Source organism: Trichomycterus rosablanca, chromosome 4 (genome assembly GCF_030014385.1).
Source record: "Trichomycterus rosablanca isolate fTriRos1 chromosome 4, fTriRos1.hap1, whole genome shotgun sequence".
NCBI classification, from domain to species: domain Eukaryota; kingdom Metazoa; phylum Chordata; class Actinopteri; order Siluriformes; family Trichomycteridae; genus Trichomycterus; species Trichomycterus rosablanca.
This window is the reverse complement of record NC_085991.1, coordinates 45,380,497-45,401,644: the sequence shown is the minus strand read 5'-3', so window position 1 is coordinate 45,401,644 and position 21,148 is coordinate 45,380,497. Positions and strand designations below refer to the sequence as shown.

At 41.8% G+C, this 21,148-nt stretch overlaps 1 protein-coding gene across 2 annotated transcripts in view; it reads left to right on the top strand.

Annotated features, from left to right (window-relative positions):
- The first annotated feature begins 2,038 nt into the window (after positions 1–2,038).
- Positions 2,039–21,148, top strand: part of adcy1b (adenylate cyclase 1b) — an 88,081-nt gene continuing 68,971 nt past the window's right edge. For both annotated transcript variants that reach the window (XM_062993390.1, XM_062993388.1), the window contains exon 1: positions 2,039–2,722. In XM_062993390.1, the coding sequence (XP_062849460.1) occupies positions 2,126–2,722 (597 nt within the window). In that variant the 5' untranslated portion in view covers positions 2,039–2,125. The remainder of the gene's footprint in view (positions 2,723–21,148) is intronic.

Here is a 21,148-nt window from a genome sequence, read left to right as displayed (position 1 = left end):
CCTGTTCAGAGGTGCCAGAAGTTGGTCGACTCCATGCAACACAGATCTCGGAAACAATTGTTCTGCCACTAAAGTGAAACCTCAAACATTTTTTCATGTTATAGATACATTTTTTGAGTTTTTAAAGAAAAATGCTGGCACTGCTATTATTTTAAACAGCCTAATATTAATTTTTCTTAATTTTCTGTAAAGGATGAACACACACTGGCTAAATTGTTTTAATGTTTTGATTTGCATTTATGGAAATAAAAGTTATTGTAATGATTTTGTGCTGTATTCACTTTTTTAAAATCACTGCTATTTTTTTGAACACCACTGTATATATATACAGTATATATGCTGTATGATCAGAATTAATTAAAGGTACTCACTCAGAAGTTCATTTACATTTACATTTTCAGCATTTAGCAGACACTTTTATCCAAAGCGACTTACACAATGAGCTGAACACGATGAGCAATTGAGGGTTGCTCAGGGACCCAACCCTGTTCATGAGTGATCATCTACAATAGACTTTAAGTCCAAATTCCTGGCTCTGGTATTTTAAACGCACAGTTTTAGTTATTTTAATTTTACTTAACGAAAATAATGTAATATAATAATAACAACCTGGCGAGTGCAGCAGTGAGTGGTTGAGTTCATGTCCAGGAAGCCCCAGCTCTGCACCTGCCCCCCCTGTAGTTACGCCCCTGAACAAAAAATAATAAATAGAAAATTGCCACTCTCGGGTGGCGCAGCGGTAAACACACGCTGTTCACCAGAGCTGAGATCTTGAATATATCGTATCGAATCTTGGCTCTGCCTTGCCTACATGAACAACGATTCATTGTTGTTCAGATAAGGGGCAGGACTAAAGCCGGATGGGGACTCTCTCTCAGACTAGTGCGATTACGACCTTTGCTGGCTGCTTGGTGGCGCTTGCACGGAGATGGGGAAGGAGTGAGGTAGAGGGTGTGGCCCTCCGTGCACAGCGCTGTACTGCACTGTGCTCATCAAGTGTGGATGATCAGATGTTCGATTGCTGTGCACGTTTCGGAGGGGGCGTGGAGCAGCCTCGACCTCCCCAATCAGGAGCAGGGACCAGCATTAGTGAGAGGATGATTGATGGGTAGAAATTGGATGCGCTATAGTGGGAGAAAAAGGGAGAAAAAAAATATGTAGAAAATTACAGTTTTGCTAAAATAGAATAGAATGAATTTTATGAATATGTGGGTATTACCTTGACAAAAGAAGAACATACCAAACCACTTACAGACAGTTAGTTGCGGGGCTCGGACTGTGTTTTGGGTTCGTCAATATGAATTGGTTACCAAAGATGAATGAATAATGATGTGAAGGAGAATATGTGTGTGTGTCATATATGTACAGTATATACTGTATATATACAGTATATATATGGGCTCTGGTATTTTTAACGTTTAAAAATTATTTATTTAATTGTACAAAAGTATTGTAATATAATAATATTATAGGGCCAGCTGTAGCCTAGTGGTTAAGGTACTGGACCAGTGATCAGAGGACCAGTGATCAGAGGGTCGCTGGTTCAAGCCCCACCACTGCCAGGTTGCTGCTGTTGGGCCTTTGAGCAAGGCCCTTAACCCTCAATTGCTCAGACTATATACTGTAATGTAAGTTGCTTTGGATAAAGGCTAAAATGCTAAAAATGTAAAATGAAAATGTAATAATAACGGCCTGGCGGACTATGTTTTGGGTTCGTCTCAGAACAAAATGAATTGGTTACCAAAGATGAATGAATAATGATGTGAATGAGAATGTGTGTGTGTTGTGTGTGTTGTGTGTGTGTGTGGCTTTCCCTTTTGTCGTCAACGTTGTGAATTATCCCAGACGCGTCTTCATCCCAAATCCACAATGCGCAGGCGTGATCCGCTCCGAGGCGCCGCTCAGCGCTGAATCCGCTCCTGGCTCACACTTGATTCTTCAGGCGAACGGAAGACAGGAGCGTAATCCTCATCTCCCGGTGCGCTCTCTGCTTCAACACCTCTCTCGGAACGACCCGAGGGGGGAAAGGAAAGAACGGAGGTTGAGGGGTGGTGGGGATGCCCGCTGTTAACGCGTCTTCTCCAGATTCGTGCGCCACGCCGCCGCTCGGCTCTTGAATGGAGGAATGGAGGAAATCCCGTTTCAGAAAGTCAAGACGCGGCGGAAGCGAAGCCGGCACTGTCCGCCCGGACTGCCCGTCCCCGCCATCGCGTGTGAGGACGAGTTCGACTGTAAGGAGCTGGAGTCTCTGTTCCGCACCTATAATCTGAAGTTGGAGCAGACCTCTGCGCTCAAGGCGCTGGCTGTACTGTCGGCTCTGGCGTGTACGCTCGCCGTGCTGGAGGCGCTGTCCGGTCCGGGGCTCGCCGTGGCTAAGGCGTCTTACCCGGTGCACGGCGTGGTGTTCTCCTCGCTCTTCGTGGTCACCAATGTCAAGTACCTGCGAGTGGGTCAGCTCCAGCAGATCGTCAGTCTTACGCTGTTGTTCGCCTTTACTTTCGCTCTGCTGTGCTGCCCGTTCCCACCGGTGGTGCCCGGATCGCACCCGCCGCCGCCGCCCGAGCAGGGGGTATGGCAGCTCGCGCTGGTCACCTTCGTCGCCTATGCGCTGCTGCCCGTGCGGACTCTCCTGGCAGTCAGCCTCGGGATCATGGTGGCCATCTCACACATTATAGTGACAGCCACGTCGGTCACACTGAAGACGCACAAACTCTGGAGAGCGGTACGTGTGCGCAATTTCCATTCCTAATTCATTTAGTAACCATTAATGTATGTACCTGATGTTTACTAATTCAAGTGTTAAGGTTAGATGGTGTAGACTGTTACCTTATAAGTACAATCCCAAATCAGAAAAAGTTGGGACAGCATGGAAAATGCAAATAATAAAAAACACAGAGTTTCTTACATTTACTTTGACTTTTATTTGATGTCAGACAGGATGAACCTGAGATATGTCATGTTTTATCTGCTCAACTTTATTCCATTTATTTATAAATCTTCATTCCTGCATTTCAGGCCTGCAACACATTCCAAAAAAAGTTGGGACAGTAAAGCATTTACCACTTTGTAATGTTGCCATTCCTTTTCACCACACTTAAAAGACTTTTGGCACCGAGGAGACCAAGTGATTTAGTGTTTCAGCTTTTATTTTATCCCATTCTTCCTGCAAACACGTCTTAAGATGTGCAACAGTACGGGGTCATCGTTGTCACATTTTTCGTTTCAAAATTCCCCACACAATCTCTATTGGGGACAGGTCAGGACTGCAGGCAGGCCAGTCCAGTACCCGTACCCTCTTCTTCCGCAGCCATGCCTTTGTAATGTGTGCAGCATGTGGTTTTGCATTGTCTTGTTGTAAAATGCTGGACGTCCCTGGAAAAGATGACGTCTTGAAGGCAGCATATGTTGCTCTAAGATCTCAATGTACTTTTCTGTAAATGACCTTTGCCAATGGCACTGGCACCGCCCCATACCATGACAGACCCTGGCTTTTGGACTTGTTGCTGATAACAGTCGGGATGGTCCTTTTTTGTCTTTGGTCCGGAGCACACAGCGTCTTTTTCAAAAAAGACCTGGAATGCTGATTCATCTGACCACAATACACGTTTCCACTGTGTGATGGTCCATCCTAGATGCCTCCGAGCTCAGAGAAGTCGACGCCGCTTTTGGACATGGTTAACATAAGGCTTCATTTTTGCACAGTAAAGTTTTAAGTATCATTTGTGCATGTAACTCTGTATTGTAGTGCTTGACAAAGGTTTGATAAAGTAATCCCTCACCCATGTGGTTATATCAGCTATTGTTGAGTGGCGGTTCTTGATGCAGTGCCGTCTGAGGGATCAAAGATCATGGGCGTTCAGCTTAAGCTTGCACCCTTGGCCTTTACGCACTAAAAATTCCTCCTGATTCCTTGAATGGTTTAATGATATTATGCACTGTAGAGGGAGAAATATGCAAATCCATTCCAATCTTTCTTTGAGGTTCATTGTTTTTAAACATTTCAATCATTTTCTCACACATTTGTTGATAAACCGGAGATCCTCTGATCATCTTTGCTCATTAAGACTCAGTCTTTCCTGGATGCTGCTTTTGTACCAAACCATGATTACAATCACCTGTTTGGAATTACATCATTATTTAGTTTTTTTCACCTCATTACTTGCCCTAAATTGCCCCGTCCCAATTTTTTTGGAATGTGTTGCAGACCTGAAATGCAGGAAATGCTTTTTTTCATACTGTCCCAACTTTTTCTGATTTGGGGTTGTACATCATTTAAATGCATGCATATCCTGCAAGTAATTAAAACACTGCATTAACACAATTGTATCTTACTTATTTTCGGCAACAACTGTTTTGATGATGAATGTTAATTTCAGTCTAAGGTTTTGGAAGCATGAATGCTGCACAGCACCAGGTTCCTCTGGCAGGGGCAGTGCTTGAAATTTTTGGGCTGCCTAAAAAGTTATGCATTGGCTTTAGCTTCATCACAAGCTCTTAACACCTGGCTTTGATATTCTTGCAGAGTTACAATTCCAGCAATATTTGTATAAATATAATGCTATAAAAATAATGCTTAGATGATGATATTTCCTAATGAAGAAGAAACATCTTGATGAACACACAGTAAAACAAAAAAGCTGAAACAATATTATGAAAGCAAGTGCATTTCTTGCTTAAAAATACTTAAAGAAGTTGAATGTAGACATTCAACCAAGAGACCTTCACTTCACTGCAAATCTTTACTGGTCACAAATAAAAACATGGCAGACTCCACTGAAAATTGTAACCACTAAAGGCAAAAATCTACCCCATGGAACTTTTATACATTAAAAAGATGAATCACTGATGCATACATAAGTGGACGCTAAGTTGGTGCAGTGGTCTTGTGCTTGCTCACCACCGCTAAGATCCGCCTTTTAACCTCAGTGGTGCTATCGCTGGTTGTGCATATACCCATACGTTTGGCTATATCTCTGGGCAAAGTTCTGTGATCGATTGGATCAAAATTCTTGTCCAATCCATCAGAATCCATTCCTGCCTTGATCCCAGTGTTTCCTGGTGGAAGTGGACCAATTGTGGCCTTGATCAGGATAAAGAACTCACTCACTTACTTTCTTAACCGCTTATCCAATTAGAGCCTATCCCAGCTTTTCAATTTGCAAGGCAGACAGTAACACCCTGGAGGGGGCGCCAGTCCATTGCGGGGCAGACACACATACACACACACACACACACACCCATTCACCTATAGGGCAATTCGGTGTCTCCAATTAACCTGACTGCATGTTTTTGGACTGTGGGAGGAAACCGGAGCTCCCGGAGGAAACCCACGCAGACACAGGGAGAACATGCAAACTCCGCACAGAAAGGATCCGGACCGCCCCGCCTGGAGATCGAACCCAGGACCTTCTTGCTGTGAGGCGACAGTGCTACCCACCGAGCCACCGTGCAGCAGGATATCGCAGTTCAAATGCATACACACATGCTACTATTACTAAATGAAATGACAAAACACACCAATAATAATAATAAAAATAATAATGATGGTGGTGGGTTCAGTCCTGGTTCATCAGATGCCACCTAAAAGCAAAATACACAATAAATGTCATTTATTTAAAACAGTTTGCTGCAGACTTGTGTTTTCTTCTTTTCACTTTAGATATCTGCAGAATACATAGCCAGGGGTGCTCAGACCTTGGTATAGAGTGGTGTGTGTGTGTGTGTGTGTGTGTGTGTTATTATGTCAGTCACGTCGAAGTATTTTGTGAGAATTGGCAGGTTGACGCGTCTCATCCAACTTCACTCACATCAAGACACAAGCGTGTTTAAACCATGTTTATACAGCTGGTTGTGAATTTTGTATAAAATATAGCTGCTTTTTTTACGTTTAACTGAATATATTTTCATTCTGTCTCTCTATAAAACACTTTTACTGTATAGTAATGTGCACTTTTTAGGATGTCATCTTTTTTTAGCACAGTGAAAGGCAACAAATCTGGATTAGAGCACTGCTCACTTCTTCAGTGCTAAAATAAATCTAAAAATTCAGAACCACTCAGGGCTGGAAGTGCTGAGCTTTTTGTGCCATGTAATCCTGCATGACAAATACATAAAGCCTGTATATTTATTTATTTATTTATTAGGATTTTAACGTCATGTTATACACATCTTTGTTACATTTATGACAGAAACAGTAGTTACTGGTTACACAAGATTCATCAGTTCAAGTCTTATAATATCAAACACAATCATGGACAATTTTGTATCTCCAATTCACCACACTTGCACGTCTTTGGACTGTGGGAAAAAAACGGAGGAAACCCACGCAGACACAGGGAGACTATGCTCCACACAGAAAGGACCCGGACCGCTCCACCTGGAAATCAAACCCAGGACCTTCTTGCTGTGAGGCGACAGTGCTACCCACCGAGCCACCGTGCAACCAAATAAACTGTTAAATTAGGGTGAAACTTGCCATGCTTGCAAACCGTTTACATTTACATTTTCAGCATTTAGCAGATGCTTTTATCCAAAGCGACTTACAGTACTGTAACAGTATATTGTCTAACAATCGAGGGTTAAGAACCTTGCTCAAGGGCCCAACAGTTGCAACGTGGCAGTGGTGGGGCTTGAACCAGCGACCTTTTGATTACTAGTCCCTGTGGGCAGCGTCCTGTGACCACTGATGAAGGTCTAGAAGATGACCAACTCAAACAGCAGCAATAGATGAGCGATTGTCTCTGACATCCACAAGGTGAACCAACTGGTAGGAGTGTCTAATAGATTGGACAGTGAGTGGACACGGTATTTAAAAACTCCAGCAGCGCTGCTTTGTCTGATTCACTTATACCAGCACAACACACACTAACACACCACCACCATGTCAGTGTCACTGCAGTGCTGAGAATCATCCACCACCTAAATAATACCTGCTCTATGATGGACCTGTGGGGGTCCTGACCATTGAAGAACAGCATGAAAGGGGGGTAACAAAGTATGTAGAGAAACAGATGGACTACAGTCAGTAATTGTAGAACTACAAAGTGCTTTTATATGGTAAGTGGAGCTGATAAAATGGACAGTGAGTGTAGAAAAAAGGAGGTGGTCATAATGTTATGGTTGATTGGTGTATAAAGCTGCAGCAGGCAGTTCTGTTTAAAATTTTTGGGTATTTGTGGGTATTTGTGGGATTTATATTAGTTTAAACATTAACATTTTTAATCAGATTATTATTGTGGGGTGGCTTAGTGGGTAGCACTGTCGCCTCACAGCAAGAAGGTCCTGGGTTCGATCCACAGGCGGGGCGGTCCGGGTCCTTTCTGTGTGGAGTTTCTGTGTGTCTTCCGTGTCTTCGTGGGTTTCCTCCGGGAGCTCTGGTTTCCTCCCACAATCCAAAAACATGCAGTCACGTTAATTGGAGACACTGAATTACCCTATAGGTGAATGGGTGTGTGTGTGTGTGTGTGCCCTGTGATGGACTGGCGCCCCGTCCAGGGTGTTACTGTGTGCCTTGCACCCATTGAAAAGCTGGGATAAGCTCCAGCACCAACCCCCGTGACCCTAATTGGATAAGCACTTAAGAAAGAGAGTGAGTAAGTGATTATTGTGTTTGTAAATACCCCATATAATAATCCATAATAAGTAATGGTTTGACTAGAAATCCTTAGGATGAATTGGAACGTCAATGGTAAACCAGGCTTTCTCTGCGGATCCATACAAATACGAGAAATATGAGGTATGAGAGAGAGAGTAGTTAGTAAATATTGCACCATTTTTTAATTGTATTTTGCATTTATCTTCTTATCCTCCCAATTCGGTTCTTTCCAATTATCTTATTACAATTCTTCTGCTGCTTGCATCATTCCCACACTGGCTAAGGAGGGCTGCAAACCAGCACCAGTCCCCTGAGGCACATGTGAAATCGCGAGCGTCTTCTTCAAAACCAGACAACTGAGGATTCTCACAGAAATACACTGATTAGCCATAACATTAAAACCACCTCCTTGTTTCTACACTCACTGTCCATTTTATCAGCTCCACTTACCATATAGGAGCACTTTGTAGTTCTACAATTACTGACTGTAGTCCATCTGTTTCTCTGCATACCATTTTAACCTGCTGTCACTCTGTTCTACAATGGTCAGGACCCCCACAGAGCAGGTATTATTTGGGTGGTGGATCATCCTCAGCACTGCAGTGACACTGACATGGTGGTGGTGTGTTAGTGTGTGTTGTGCTGGTATGAGCGGATCAGACACACATATTTTTAAATACCGTGTCCACTCTATTAGACACTACTATCTAGTTGGTCCACCTTGTAGATATAAAGTCAGAGACGATCGCTCATCTATTGCTGCTGTTTGAGTTGGTCATCTTCTAGACCTTCATCAGTGGTCACAGGACGCTGCCAACGGGGTGCTGTTGGCTGGATATATTTTTGGTTGGTGGACTATTCTCAGTCCAGCAGTGACAGTGAGGTGTTTAAAAAGTCCAGCAGCATTGCTGTGTCTTACCACTCATACCAGCACAACACACACTAACACATCACCACCAGGTCAGTGTCATTGCAGTGCTGAGAATAATCCACCACCCAAATAATACCTGCTCTGTGGTGGTCCTGGAAGAGTCCTGACCATTGAAGAACAGCATGAAAGGGGGCTAACAAAGCATGCAGAGAAACAGATGGACTACAGTCAGTAATTGTAGAACTACAAAGTGCTCCTATATGGTAAGTGTAGCTGATAAAATTGACAGTGAGTGTAGAAACAAGGAGGTGGTCATAATGTTATGGCTGATCAGTGATCATATAACTGGCGCAGCAGGAGGAGGTACTGCTGGAGTGGCACTGAGAAGAAACCCTGTCCGACTTTCCATACCTCAGACGTGGACAATCGTTCCTGCTGAGTGCCCGACCAGGCCACTGCAGAGACTCAAAACTAATGAGCTCAGAGATTTTTATTCGACAGATAGATTTCGAACCCACAACAGAGTGAAGCAAAATTTGTATTGAATTATCCTCAAGTATATGGCGCCAATTCCTGGCTTCAATAAAGCAGGTCAAGTGAGTCTTAATCCATAGATTAGTAGTGTGATGAAGCTGACATGCTGTAATGAAGCGTCTCTTTTATTTTAGGAGCTATCTCTTAAATACCGGGCAGATTTTTTTGTTATGGTTGGATCTGTGGTGAAATCTGATCTTCAGTCTCAGCACTGCTCTTAAAGCAGAAAATGAGTGTCGACACCCCTGTCATTTTATTTTTTAAAATCTTTTTGATGATCAGACGAATGTGTTAAACACACTCCTACTAAGAATCAAAACCAAACTGTAATGTGAGAATCTCATCTCCCACACATCTAACACCATCATAACACCCTGTTCATCAAAAACAACAGGAAGTCTCACATAAATTATTTCATTATACTCGTTACATAACAGTAAATTACAGACAACCAAAATGAGATGGGAATTGATCTGTGGCTCTGGTGAATGTCTAAAAGAAGGATGATTGTGACTGGAATTTTCTCCAAAAGGAAGGTCCCTTGATTGTTCAGGTACAGTTGAAGTTAAAAGTTTGAACACACTAACAAGCACAATGACTGCATAGTCTTTACGGTTACCAGCTATCCATTTCTATCTATCTATCTATCTATCTATCTATCTATCTATCTATCTATCTATCTATCTATCTATCTATCTATCTATCTATCTATCTATCTATCTATCTATCTATCTATCTATCTATCTATCTATCTATCTATCTATCTATCTATCTATCTATCCATCCATCCATCCATCCATCCATCCATCTAATTGGCAGCTAATTGGCCACTAAGTCTGCTGGGTAGGAAAAAGACCAGATTACAGTTTTTCTCAGTTGCTTCGGTGCATTTGTCACATCACCATTAACATTTGCACAACAGTAAGTGCACTTCTCAAAACAATTAGTACAAACTGCAAAACCTAGTTGATAACCTGCAAAAGCGTGTCACTTGCTCAAAATGGAGAGTTCATTCCTCAAAAGCAAGTATTCATGTCAATGAAAGTGTCAGTGTCATCAAAATAATAAGTCCTGACACCATTGTTTATGAACAAGATAGTCAAATGACTTTGTCATGTTTTCATTATGACAGTTAACTCTGTAAGTGTTTTCCAATGCAAAAAAGTCAGATCATGGTGACACTACCTGAAAATGCTCAAGACAGCACTATACACTATTAGCACACCCATTTGAAATCTACAGTTAAGTTACACATTACTGTATTTAGTGAGGTAAATGAGTACAAGACACTCAATACTTATGTTTCACATTTTTACTGCATATGCTCTTTGCAATTCTAATTTGTTCCATCATTGTGCTAAAGCAAAGTACAAACTTATTTACAACAAACATAAGAAACACCCTTTGGTAGAGCTGTGCACAACTGTAAACAATATTGCAGTACATATTGGAACTGAATTGGAACATACGACATACTGATTTTGACAACTAGTTCAACATTTTTGTATGTAATGATTCAAGCAATGAAATGAGGACTATTAGTTTCATAGGGAATGACTATTCAGCATTCATAAGTATGGTTCATTTTGACTGACATGACATAAGCAAATGCTAATGTTATAAAACAGCAGAGAATTGTATGGAAGCAATTGATGCATGTCCAAAAGCATTTGCAATTTGTTGGAAGGAGTGAGAAACTGCTACTACGATGTGCACAAATGACTAAATCTTGTGGAGGCTGAACTAACAGTTATGAGAATTTCAATTCTGATCAGAGAAATGCACCAAAGCAATCGAGAAAAACTGTAAAAAGATCAGTGTGTGACTCATGCACAAGACTGGCCTCATGTGTGAATAAGAAGTATGGGCTAATAAAAAGGGTCCGGTGGACTGTGCATGCATCGAAGGGAGCGTGAGTTAGGCAAATATACCCTCCTTGGACGCAATCAGGGTCTCCAGCAGAGGAAAACTAATTGGGAGATAAAAGGGACAAATGCATACGTTTACGCACACTTTAAAAGGACATAATATGGCAGTCTTAGGATCTCACTGATTTCTGCACATTTTCCTTTTCAGTGATTTTGTTGAATTGATGACCATGTTTAAATAATTAAGAAGTAAATCAAACACCGATCCGGGTCCAAATTACTGGATCGGATATTGGAAGAAAAAAAAACGTGTAATCCGATCCAATACTGTTGCTTAATGTAAATAACACTTAATGTAAATAACACTTAATGTAAATAACACAATGTAAATAAGGCCATTGTTTGTGTATAAAGCAAATAACACACGAAGATACTTTCCAACAGAGCGCCGTTTATTTCCACTCACTCTTGATGACATTATTAACATGTGCCACTGATCTACAACTCATCTACAACAGTCATTCAGAAATTAAAACACACTGATCTACTTCAACTTTTAGCATTTTAAAAAATCATCTACTACTGCCACATCTAAACACACTGTTTAAACACAATAAAAATCATCTACTACTGCCACATCTAAAACACTGTTTAAACACAATAAAAATCATCTACTACTGCCACATCTAAAAACACTGTTTAAACACAATAAAAATCATCTACTACTGCCACATCTAAAACACTGTTTACGTGTCCCGGCTTGGAGATATCTCACATCCTCAACGATTAATTCGCTAGTGTTATGAAATAAAACAAACTACACCATTTCCCGTTTTTCTCTTCAAACCGGGTGGCATGGTGGCTAAGTGGATAGCACTGTTGCCTCACAGCAAGAAGGTCCTGGGTTCGATCCCCAGGTGGGGCAGTCCGGGTCCTTTCTGTGTGGAGTTTGCATGTTCTTCCTGTGTCTGCGTGGGTTTACTCCGGGTGCTCCGGTTTCCTCCCACAGTCCAAAGACATGCAAGTGAGGTGAATTGGAGACACTAAATTGTCCATGACTGTGTTTGATATAACCTTGCGAACTGATGAATCTTGTGTATCGATTAACTACCGTTCCTGTCATGAATGTAACCAAAAGAGTGTAAAACATGACGTTAAAAACCCTAATAAACAAACAAACAAATTCTCTTCAAAATCCAGCAGGGTTTTTTAAATAAGTGCGCTTTGGTTTTTAATAATCTAAAAACGGGACAGAACTTTAACGGAAAATCTCAACTCTGCGTCAATTCTAATTGGTCCATCACGTTTGATTGACATCCACATCTTCCAATTGTAGACACTTTTGCTAAACAAGCCAAAAATGCTGCTAAATGTTCTGTGTGTAAAAGTGAAAATAAAAACAGCAGTTTTGTATAAGTGTGATGTTGTAGCTTCTGTATTTATTCCTTTAGAATATTTGTTTCACAGTCTGAGCATTGTTGTTTAGATAGCTGGTTTAACCATGGTGCATTGAGACATGTACTATTACTGCTTAGTTGTTTGAGAGGAGAAATGACGTATCGGATTGGTATCTATTTGCAGTATCGGTATCGGACATAAAAAAGTGGTATCGAGCCAGCCCTATTTTCAACCTAGTTCTGAGATAACGAAGCATAACAATAGGTACAGTGTATCACAAAAGTGAGTACACCCCTCACATTTCTGCAGATATTTAAGTATATCTTTTCATGGGACAACACTGACAAAATGACACTTTGACACAATGAAAAGTAGTCTGTGTGCAGCTTATATAACAGTGTAAATTTATTCTTCCCTCAAAATAACTCAATATACAGCCATTAATGTCTAAACCACCGGCAACAAAAGTGAGTACACCCCTAAGAGACTACACCCCTAAATGTCCAAATTGAGCACTGCTTGTCATTTTCCCTCCAAAATGTCATGTGATTTGTTAGTGTTACTAGGTCTCAGGTGTGCATAGGGAGCAGGTGTGTTCAATTTAGTAGTACAGCTCTCACACTCTCTCATACTGGTCACTGAAAGTTCCAACATGGCACCTCATGGCAAAGAACTCTCTGAGGATCTTAAAAGACGAATTGTTGCGCTACATGAAGATGGCCAAGGCTACAAGAAGATTGCCAACACCCTGAAACTGAGCTGCAGCACAGTGGCCAAGATCATCCAGCGTTTTAAAAGAGCAGGGTCCACTCAGAACAGACCTCGCGTTGGTCGTCCAAAGAAGCTGAGTGCACGTGCTCAGCGTCACATCCAACTGCTGTCTTTGAAAGATAGGCGCAGGAGTGCTGTCAGCATTGCTGCAGATATTGAAAAGGTGTGGGGTCAGCCTGTCAGTGCTCAGACCATACGCCGCACACTACATCAAATTGGTCTGCATGGCTGTCACCCCAGAAGGAAGCCTCTTCTGAAGTCTCTACACAAGAAAGCCCGCAAACAGTTTGCTGAAGACATGTCAACAAAGGACATGGATTACTGGAACCATGTCTTATTGGCTGATGAGACCAAGATTAATTTGTTTGGTTCAGATGGTCTCAAGCATGTGTGGCAGCAATCAGGTGAGGAGTACAAAGATAAGTGTGTCATGCCTACAGTCAAGCATGGTGGTGGGAATGCCATGGTCTGGGGCTGCATGAGTGCAGCAGGTGTTGGGGAGTTACATTTCATTGAGGGACACATGAACTCCAATATGTACTGTGAAATACTGAAGCAGAGCATGATCCCCTCCCTCCGGAAACTGGGTCGCAGGGCAGTGTTCCAGCATGATAATGACCCCAAACACACCTCTAAGACGACCACTGCTTTATTGAAGAGGCTGAGGGTAAAGGTGATGGACTGGCCAAGCATGTCTCCAGACCTAAACCCAATAGAACATCTTTGGGGCATCCTCAAGCGGAAGGTGGAGGAGCGCAAAGTCTCGAATATCCGCCAGCTCCGTGATGTCGTCATGGAGGAGTGGAAAAGCATTCCAGTGGCAACCTGTGAAGCTCTGGTAAACTCCATGCCCAGGAGAGTTAAGGCAGTTCTGGGAAATAATGGTGGCCACACAAAATATTGACACTTCAGGAACTTTCACTAAGGGGTGTACTCACTTTTGTTGCTGGTGGTTTAGACATTAATGGCTGTATATTGAGTTATTTTGAGGGAAGAATAAATTTACACTGTTATATAAGCTGCACACAGACTACTTTTCATTGTGTCAAAGTGTCATTTTGTCAGTGTTGTCCCATGAAAAGATATACTTAAATATCTGCAGAAATGTGAGGGGTGTACTCACTTTTGTGATACACTGTATCTATATATATTTCACTATGTTGCCTTTCTGTTTACTACTTCATAAGCTTCTGTCTCTCATACAGTAAAACCTTGGTTTGTTTCATTATTTTCTGAGCTACACTGTAACATCTGGAGCACCACTCAAGCAGATGTTACCTCATAGCTCAGAAGATTATTAAACCAGCCCAAGTGCAGAGAACCTAACCAAGGAATCAAAAAGCAAAACAACATGAGAAAGGAAATCAGCCAGAGTAACAAAGAAAATCACAGAGAAAATATTTAGAAATTAAAAATCAAATGGCTTGAGGGATAAACAAATGAGCTCAGAAAAATGCTTAAACCAGAGCAGTATAATGTTGAAGCAGAGCAGTTTACAGACCATATCAGAGAGATGAGAGCTCAAAAAGATTTATCAGTGTTCAGGCAATTGGGTGCAACTAAACCAGCTTCTCGATCCAATGTCACGTTACTGTCATGTTTGAAAGAAAGACTCTGATCTCTCAACTATTAACAACTATTAAACTGACATTACAAACCTAAAAATCTTAAAGAGAAAAATGAACAAAGACAGACTGAATCCAGTGGTGGTTAATAAGTTGTTACCACAAACGTTAAGAACTTGAAAAACAATAATAATACATTATAACTACACCGACCAGGCATAACATTATGACCACTGACAGTTGAAGTGAATTACACTGATTATCTCTTCATCACGGCACCTGTTAGTGGGTGGGATATATTAGGCAGCAAGTGAACATTTTATCCTCAAAGTTGATGTTAGAAGCAGGAAAAATGGGCGAGCGTAAGGATCTGAGCAAGTTTGATAAGGGCCAAATTGTGATGGCTGGACGACTGGGTCAGAACATCTCCAAAACTGCAGTTCTTGTTGGGTGTTCCCGGTCTGCAGTGGTCAGTATCTATCAAAAGTGATCCAAGGAAGGAACAGTGGTAAACCGGCGACAGGGTCATGGGCGGCCAAGGCTCATTGATGCAAGTGGGGGCCGAAGGCTGGCCTGTGTGGTCCGATCCAACAGACGAGCTTCTGTAGCTCAAACTGCTGAAGAAGTTAATGCTGGTTCTGATAGAAAGGTGTCAGAATACACAGCGCATCACAGTTTGTTGCGTATGGGGCTGCATAGAAAGGTGGTCATAATGTTATGTTTAATCAGTGTATATAGCGATTTTCAAAAAATCTCAGACGCTTACACTGAAGACAGAAATGCAGATGGGAAACATGAGAAATAGCATCACAGGGAGAAACATGACAGGACCTGGTGGAGGGCTGATTTAAGGTTAAGGACAGTTATAAGCAAGAGGATTTAAGGTCAGATTCAAATGTGGAGATAGAGCTGGCCTGATGGACATGTGGAGAACAAGAGTCTAGGAGCCAGCCTAGAGAAGGCTAGATCGCCAAACTCATGTAGGTTGGATGGTGGGATAGTGAGTATCCCAGCAGAGAAAGACCTGAAAGTGTAGGAACTTGATCTGGCAACCAGAGAATGTTTGAGTTGATGAAGTTTATCTGCCGGGCTAAAAGAACTGAAAGGAAAGAATAGACTCAGCATTGAGCTGAGTCTTAGTAGTATTTATAAATCTTTTCCCCAGGTGTAATAAAAAACACTTGAAGACCACGGATAATGTCCAGACTGGGCATCACAGGTTGGAATATTTTGGAATCAAATACTTACGTCATGCTTAAAAAAGCATTTTGGGGAAATAAAATGTAAATAACAGTACATTAACTGTTAAAAAAATTTAAGCTTATGTATTAATGTAATACAGAAGGGTTTTAGCTTATCCTGGTTTTTAGTAAGCTGACATGCCTTATGTTAGTCATCAGCACTCTGCACAGGCGCCTCTCTATCTGCTAATCAGGGTCCTTACACAGTGTTTGAAGACCTCACCCACATAGTCCGGTCATCCCTCTCTGGCAAAAACACGTCTGCTGCAGGCACTGCCAATTATGCCCACTAAATGGCACCCAGCCAGCCGGTGGCAACGGCAAGTTTCGAACCGAGGAGTTCAGAATCTCGGCGCTGGTAAAAAAAACTGCAGGTGTTTTAAAATAAATGTTTAGACTCCAGTTAACAGAAAATCCAAGGGAACTAAATAATCTAGTCGTATCCAATTACCCTGATTGCATTACGCTTTACCTCTACCTATACAACCCTCCACTGCTGACCGAGGAGCTTCGCAACTGACACACACCCACTCCGACATGTGCCTCTTTTCACCTGCCCGAGGCGAGTTCATATGCAGATCAGCTTTGTGTACGGAGAGCCACAGCCTGATCGCAATATCCCTCAACTCTGTGCAGACACCATCAATCAGCCAGCAGAGGTCAGAATTGCATTAGTTATGAGGTCCCTATATGGCTTTTCCCACCCTGTATGAACAACAAGCCAATCGTTGTTCATGTGGCCGCCCAGCCACAGACGAATGGCAGAGCTGAGTTTCGAACCGACAAGTTTGAAATGTCAGCTCTGGTGCGCTAGCGTGTATGCTTATACATTTAATTTTAAACTATATATATTTTATTTATTTGTTTAGTTTATACATTTATGTGTAAAATACTCTTCCCATTAAGAGTAGCAATTTGTTTTAGGGTTTATACTTAAAGTTCTTGTTACACTTTTTCTTCACATTTATAAAGGCTGTTGATGTTCTGATCTTTTACTACTCGTATCACTTAGTGTCTCACATCTTGGAAAATTTGGAAAAGTACTTTAAGTTGTACAATATAGGACGAACATACCAAACACCTCCCCAAGGCCCATGTTGCTGTGTGGGTCCCATTTTATCCAGCCATGACACTTTGCCCCCCAGACCCAAAACAGACATTCTTACTGTACAGCACATGAATGGAATAACCAAGGTAAAGTTGACACTATTGGTGCATGTTGACTATTTTTATGACCAGAAATAATATTATGATATATACAGTATATATGTACAGTATATGTCCAATATATTTTGCTTAGCATGTGTTTGTCAATCCAGTGTCTAGAACTTGCAATACATCATTACTGTCAGCTGTTTTCCATGCAAAAAGAGATTGGGTGTTCCCTACAGCACCATGTTTCATTGATTTGCAGCCCACTAAAACTAAATATTGACCGTAGGCTGAAGGCCATTGCTCAGTGCATGAAAGCCTCACTAATAGACGGATTGATTAAGCAATAAACACATGCACTAAAGAGACGTGTTGTGCTCGTGTGGTGTAAGCACTTTCTATTCTTGACAGCTCGCCTTATCAACACCTTTAAACAACAACATCCTCTAATCTAGAAACAGGAAGCCTTGGAATATGGGAGCTGTGAATCTGAGCAGTCAGTTTGGGTAATACAACAGCAGTTTCAAACGAGTAGGGACAGAAGGTTAAATGTGAATAAAAGCAGGGAGCAGTCAGATGTAAACTGTGATTTTGACTGTAAAAATATGCTAATTTCTAATTTAATGGCTGTCATGCATATTAAAAAGTGAATACAGGGGTAATGTAAGAGTGGAAAGTTTGTGGATCAATTATTTATGTATTTATTAGGATTTTAACGTCATGTTTTACACACTTTGGTACATTCATGACAGAAACGGTAGTTACTCGTTACTCAAGATTCATCAGTTTACAAGGTTATATTAAACACAGTACTGGACGCTTTTGTATCTCCAGTTCACCTCACTTGCATGTTTTTGGATTGTGGGAGGAAACCGGAGCACCCGGAGGAAACCCACGGAGACACGGGGAGAACATGCAAACTCCACACAGAAAGTAGTGGTGGGCGGATCGATCCAAATATTGATATTATCGATACCATCGTTGGTATTGGTATCGGATCGATACTAGTGTGATGGGATCGATACTTTAGTTTTACTTTTCCTCCGCTACATTCAGCACGTTTCTCCGGTTTAATCAGAAAGTAAAGATCATGTCTGTACAGACGCCGCTCCTCTCACATCTTACATGCTCACCTCGCTCCTCCCCTCCTGCTCTGCTGTGTTTTGTTGTGGTACCGTCATGGTGTTATGTTGTTATAATTCTAACAGACATCGGTACATTGGTAGGCATTAGAAGATTGTACGTTTTTGAATACTTTGCTTTGCAGAAACAGAAATTGGGGCAATTTTATAGAAATAATAGTGTAAACTATATGTATGTAAAGTACGGACGCACCTTACGCACTCTGCACACCCTACGCAAATGAATCAGAACATGCGTAGTGAGGCTCTTATTCCGTGTGTGTGTGTGTTTTGGTGAATGAGAGCTCTTTTCTTTTGACTTTGTGCTTATAAATGTAAACAGTATAGCATCGATTTTTTATTTTAACAAGGACATGTACACTATATTGCCAAAAGTATTCGCTCATCTGCCTTCACACACATATGAACTTGAGTAACGTCCCATTCTTAATCCATAGGGTTTAATATGATGTCGGCCCACCCTTTGCTGCTATAACAGCTTCAGCTCTTCTGGGAAAAATTTCCACAAGGTTTAGGAGTGTGTTTATGGGAATTTTTGAACATTCTTCCAGAAGCGCATTTGTGAGGTCAGACACTGATGTTGGACGAGAAGGCCTGGCTCACAGTCTACACTCTAATTCATCCCAAAGGTGTTCTGTCATGTTGAGGTCAGGACTCTGTACAGGCCAGTCAAGTTCTTCCACACCAAACTCACTCATCCATGTCTTTATGGACCTTGCTTTGTGCACTGGTGCGCAGTCATGTTGGAACAGGAAGGGTCAAGTCAAGTCAACTTTATTTATATAGCGCTTTTTACAATAGACATTGTCTCAAAGCAGCTTTACAAAATCCAGAACCAACAGATACAAAAACCCCCTGTTGAGCAAGCCGAGGGCGACTGTGGCAAGGAAAAACTCCCTGAAAATTACTGGAAGAAACCTTGAGAGGAACCAGACTCAGCAGGGCCCATCCTTCTTGTGTGGTCTGGAGGATACTTCAAATAAATAGAATTTACACAAATCATACAAACACAGAATTAAATGAACTAAAAGTTATAACTGGCAATAAATAAATAAATAAATAAATAAATAATAGAGTTGTTATTCGGTCTAGTCTTCAATAAAGTCTGTAGTGAGTTCTTGTCATTCTTGGTGCAAATACTCCAGACCCGTCACATCCGGCAGGAGCAGCATCGTTGGCACTGCAGTCTCGACTTCAATCCTTAACCTCGGCGGGTAAACAGGTTTCCATCAGAATGCCCTTGGGGTAAAACAACAGAGAATGTAGTTAATAATGTACAATGCTAGTTGAGTAAAAACAGTTTTACAGAGAGTTTTAGACTCCGGCAGCCCTAATTATTACAGCATAACTAAAAGGGAGAGTGAGCAGGTAACAAGGTCATGAAGGCTTTCACAGGACATCAGCGCCCACCTCTCCTACCCAAACCTGAGTGATCGGACAAGAGAGGCAGAACGACAGCAACCCAACATCCCTGATCACCACAAGTTTCTATGACCAAGAACCCCCAAGCTCTGCACCTTTGTCTATACTAATCAAAAGCCTGAGAAAATAAATATGTTTTCAGTCTAGACTTAAACATTGAGACTGTGTCCGAATCCCGAACAGACGCAGGAAGATTATTCCAAAGTTGTGGAGCTTTGTAAGAAAATGCTTTTCCACCAGCCGTGATCTTTTTAATTCTAGGAACTGTAAGTAACCCTGCATCTTGTGAGCGACGTGGACGCGCTGGGTTGTAGTGATTAATAAGTTCACTCAGATACTGTGGAGCCAGACCATGTAGCGCTTTATAGGTTAGTAAAAGTATTTTGTAATCAATGCGGAATTTAACTGGCAGCCAGTGTAGAGATGATAGAACAGGAGCTATCCTCTTGAAGGGGCCATCCCCAAACTGTTCCCACAAAGTTGGGAGCATGAAATTGTCCAAAATCTCTTGGTATGCTGAAGCATTAAGAGTTCCTTTCACTGGAACTAAGGGCTCGAGCCCAACTCCTGAAAAACGACCCCACACCATAATCCCCCCTCCACCAAACTTTACACTTGGCACAATGCAGTCAGACAAGTTCCATTCTCCTGGCAACCACCAAACCCAGACTCGTCCATCGGATTGGCAGACAGAGAAGTGGGATTCGTCAATCCAGAGAACACATCTACACTGCTCTAGAGTCCAGTGGCGGCGTGCTTTACACCACTGCATCCGACACTTTGCATTGCGCTTGGTGATGTAGAACTTGGATGCAGCTGCTCGGCCATGGAAACCCATTCCATGAAGCTCTCTACACACTGTTCTTGAGCAAATCTGAAGGCCACATGAAGTTTGGAGGTCTGTAGCGATTGACTCTGCAGAAAGTTGGCCTATACGCCTCAGGATCTGCTGACCCCTTTCTGTCATTTTACATGGTACCACTAGGTGGAGTTGCTGTCGTTCCCACTTTGTTATAATACCACTGACAGTCGACTGTGGAATATTTAGTAGCGAGGAAATTTCACGACTGGACTTGTTGCACAGGTGGCATCCTATCATGGTAACACGCTGTAATTCACTGAGCTCCTGAGAGCGACCCATTATTTCACTAATGTTTGTAGAAGCAGTCTGCATGCCTAGGTGCTTGGTTTTAAACACCTGTGGCCATGGAAGTGATTGGAACACCTGAATTCAATTATTTGGATGGGTGACTGAATACTTTTGACAATATAGTGTATATTCGGTCACTATTAAAAATGTACAAATTTATTCACCCAGCAAACACAACTATGTAGTATGAGTTAGCCGCTTGGTGGTGATACGCCATGATAGTAACGTTGTGAGAAAGTAAACCACCCAGTAACAAGAAATCAAACTGCTTTAAACAACTGAATTTATTTACAACCCTACTGAGAGCAGCTGCTTACAAAAAATGTATGTATTACAATAATACCATTTAGCAATTTGATGATGCATCTACCTTAATTATTAAAAAGTATCGGTATCGGCGATACTGGCCCTGTATTTACATGGTATCGAATCGATAGCAA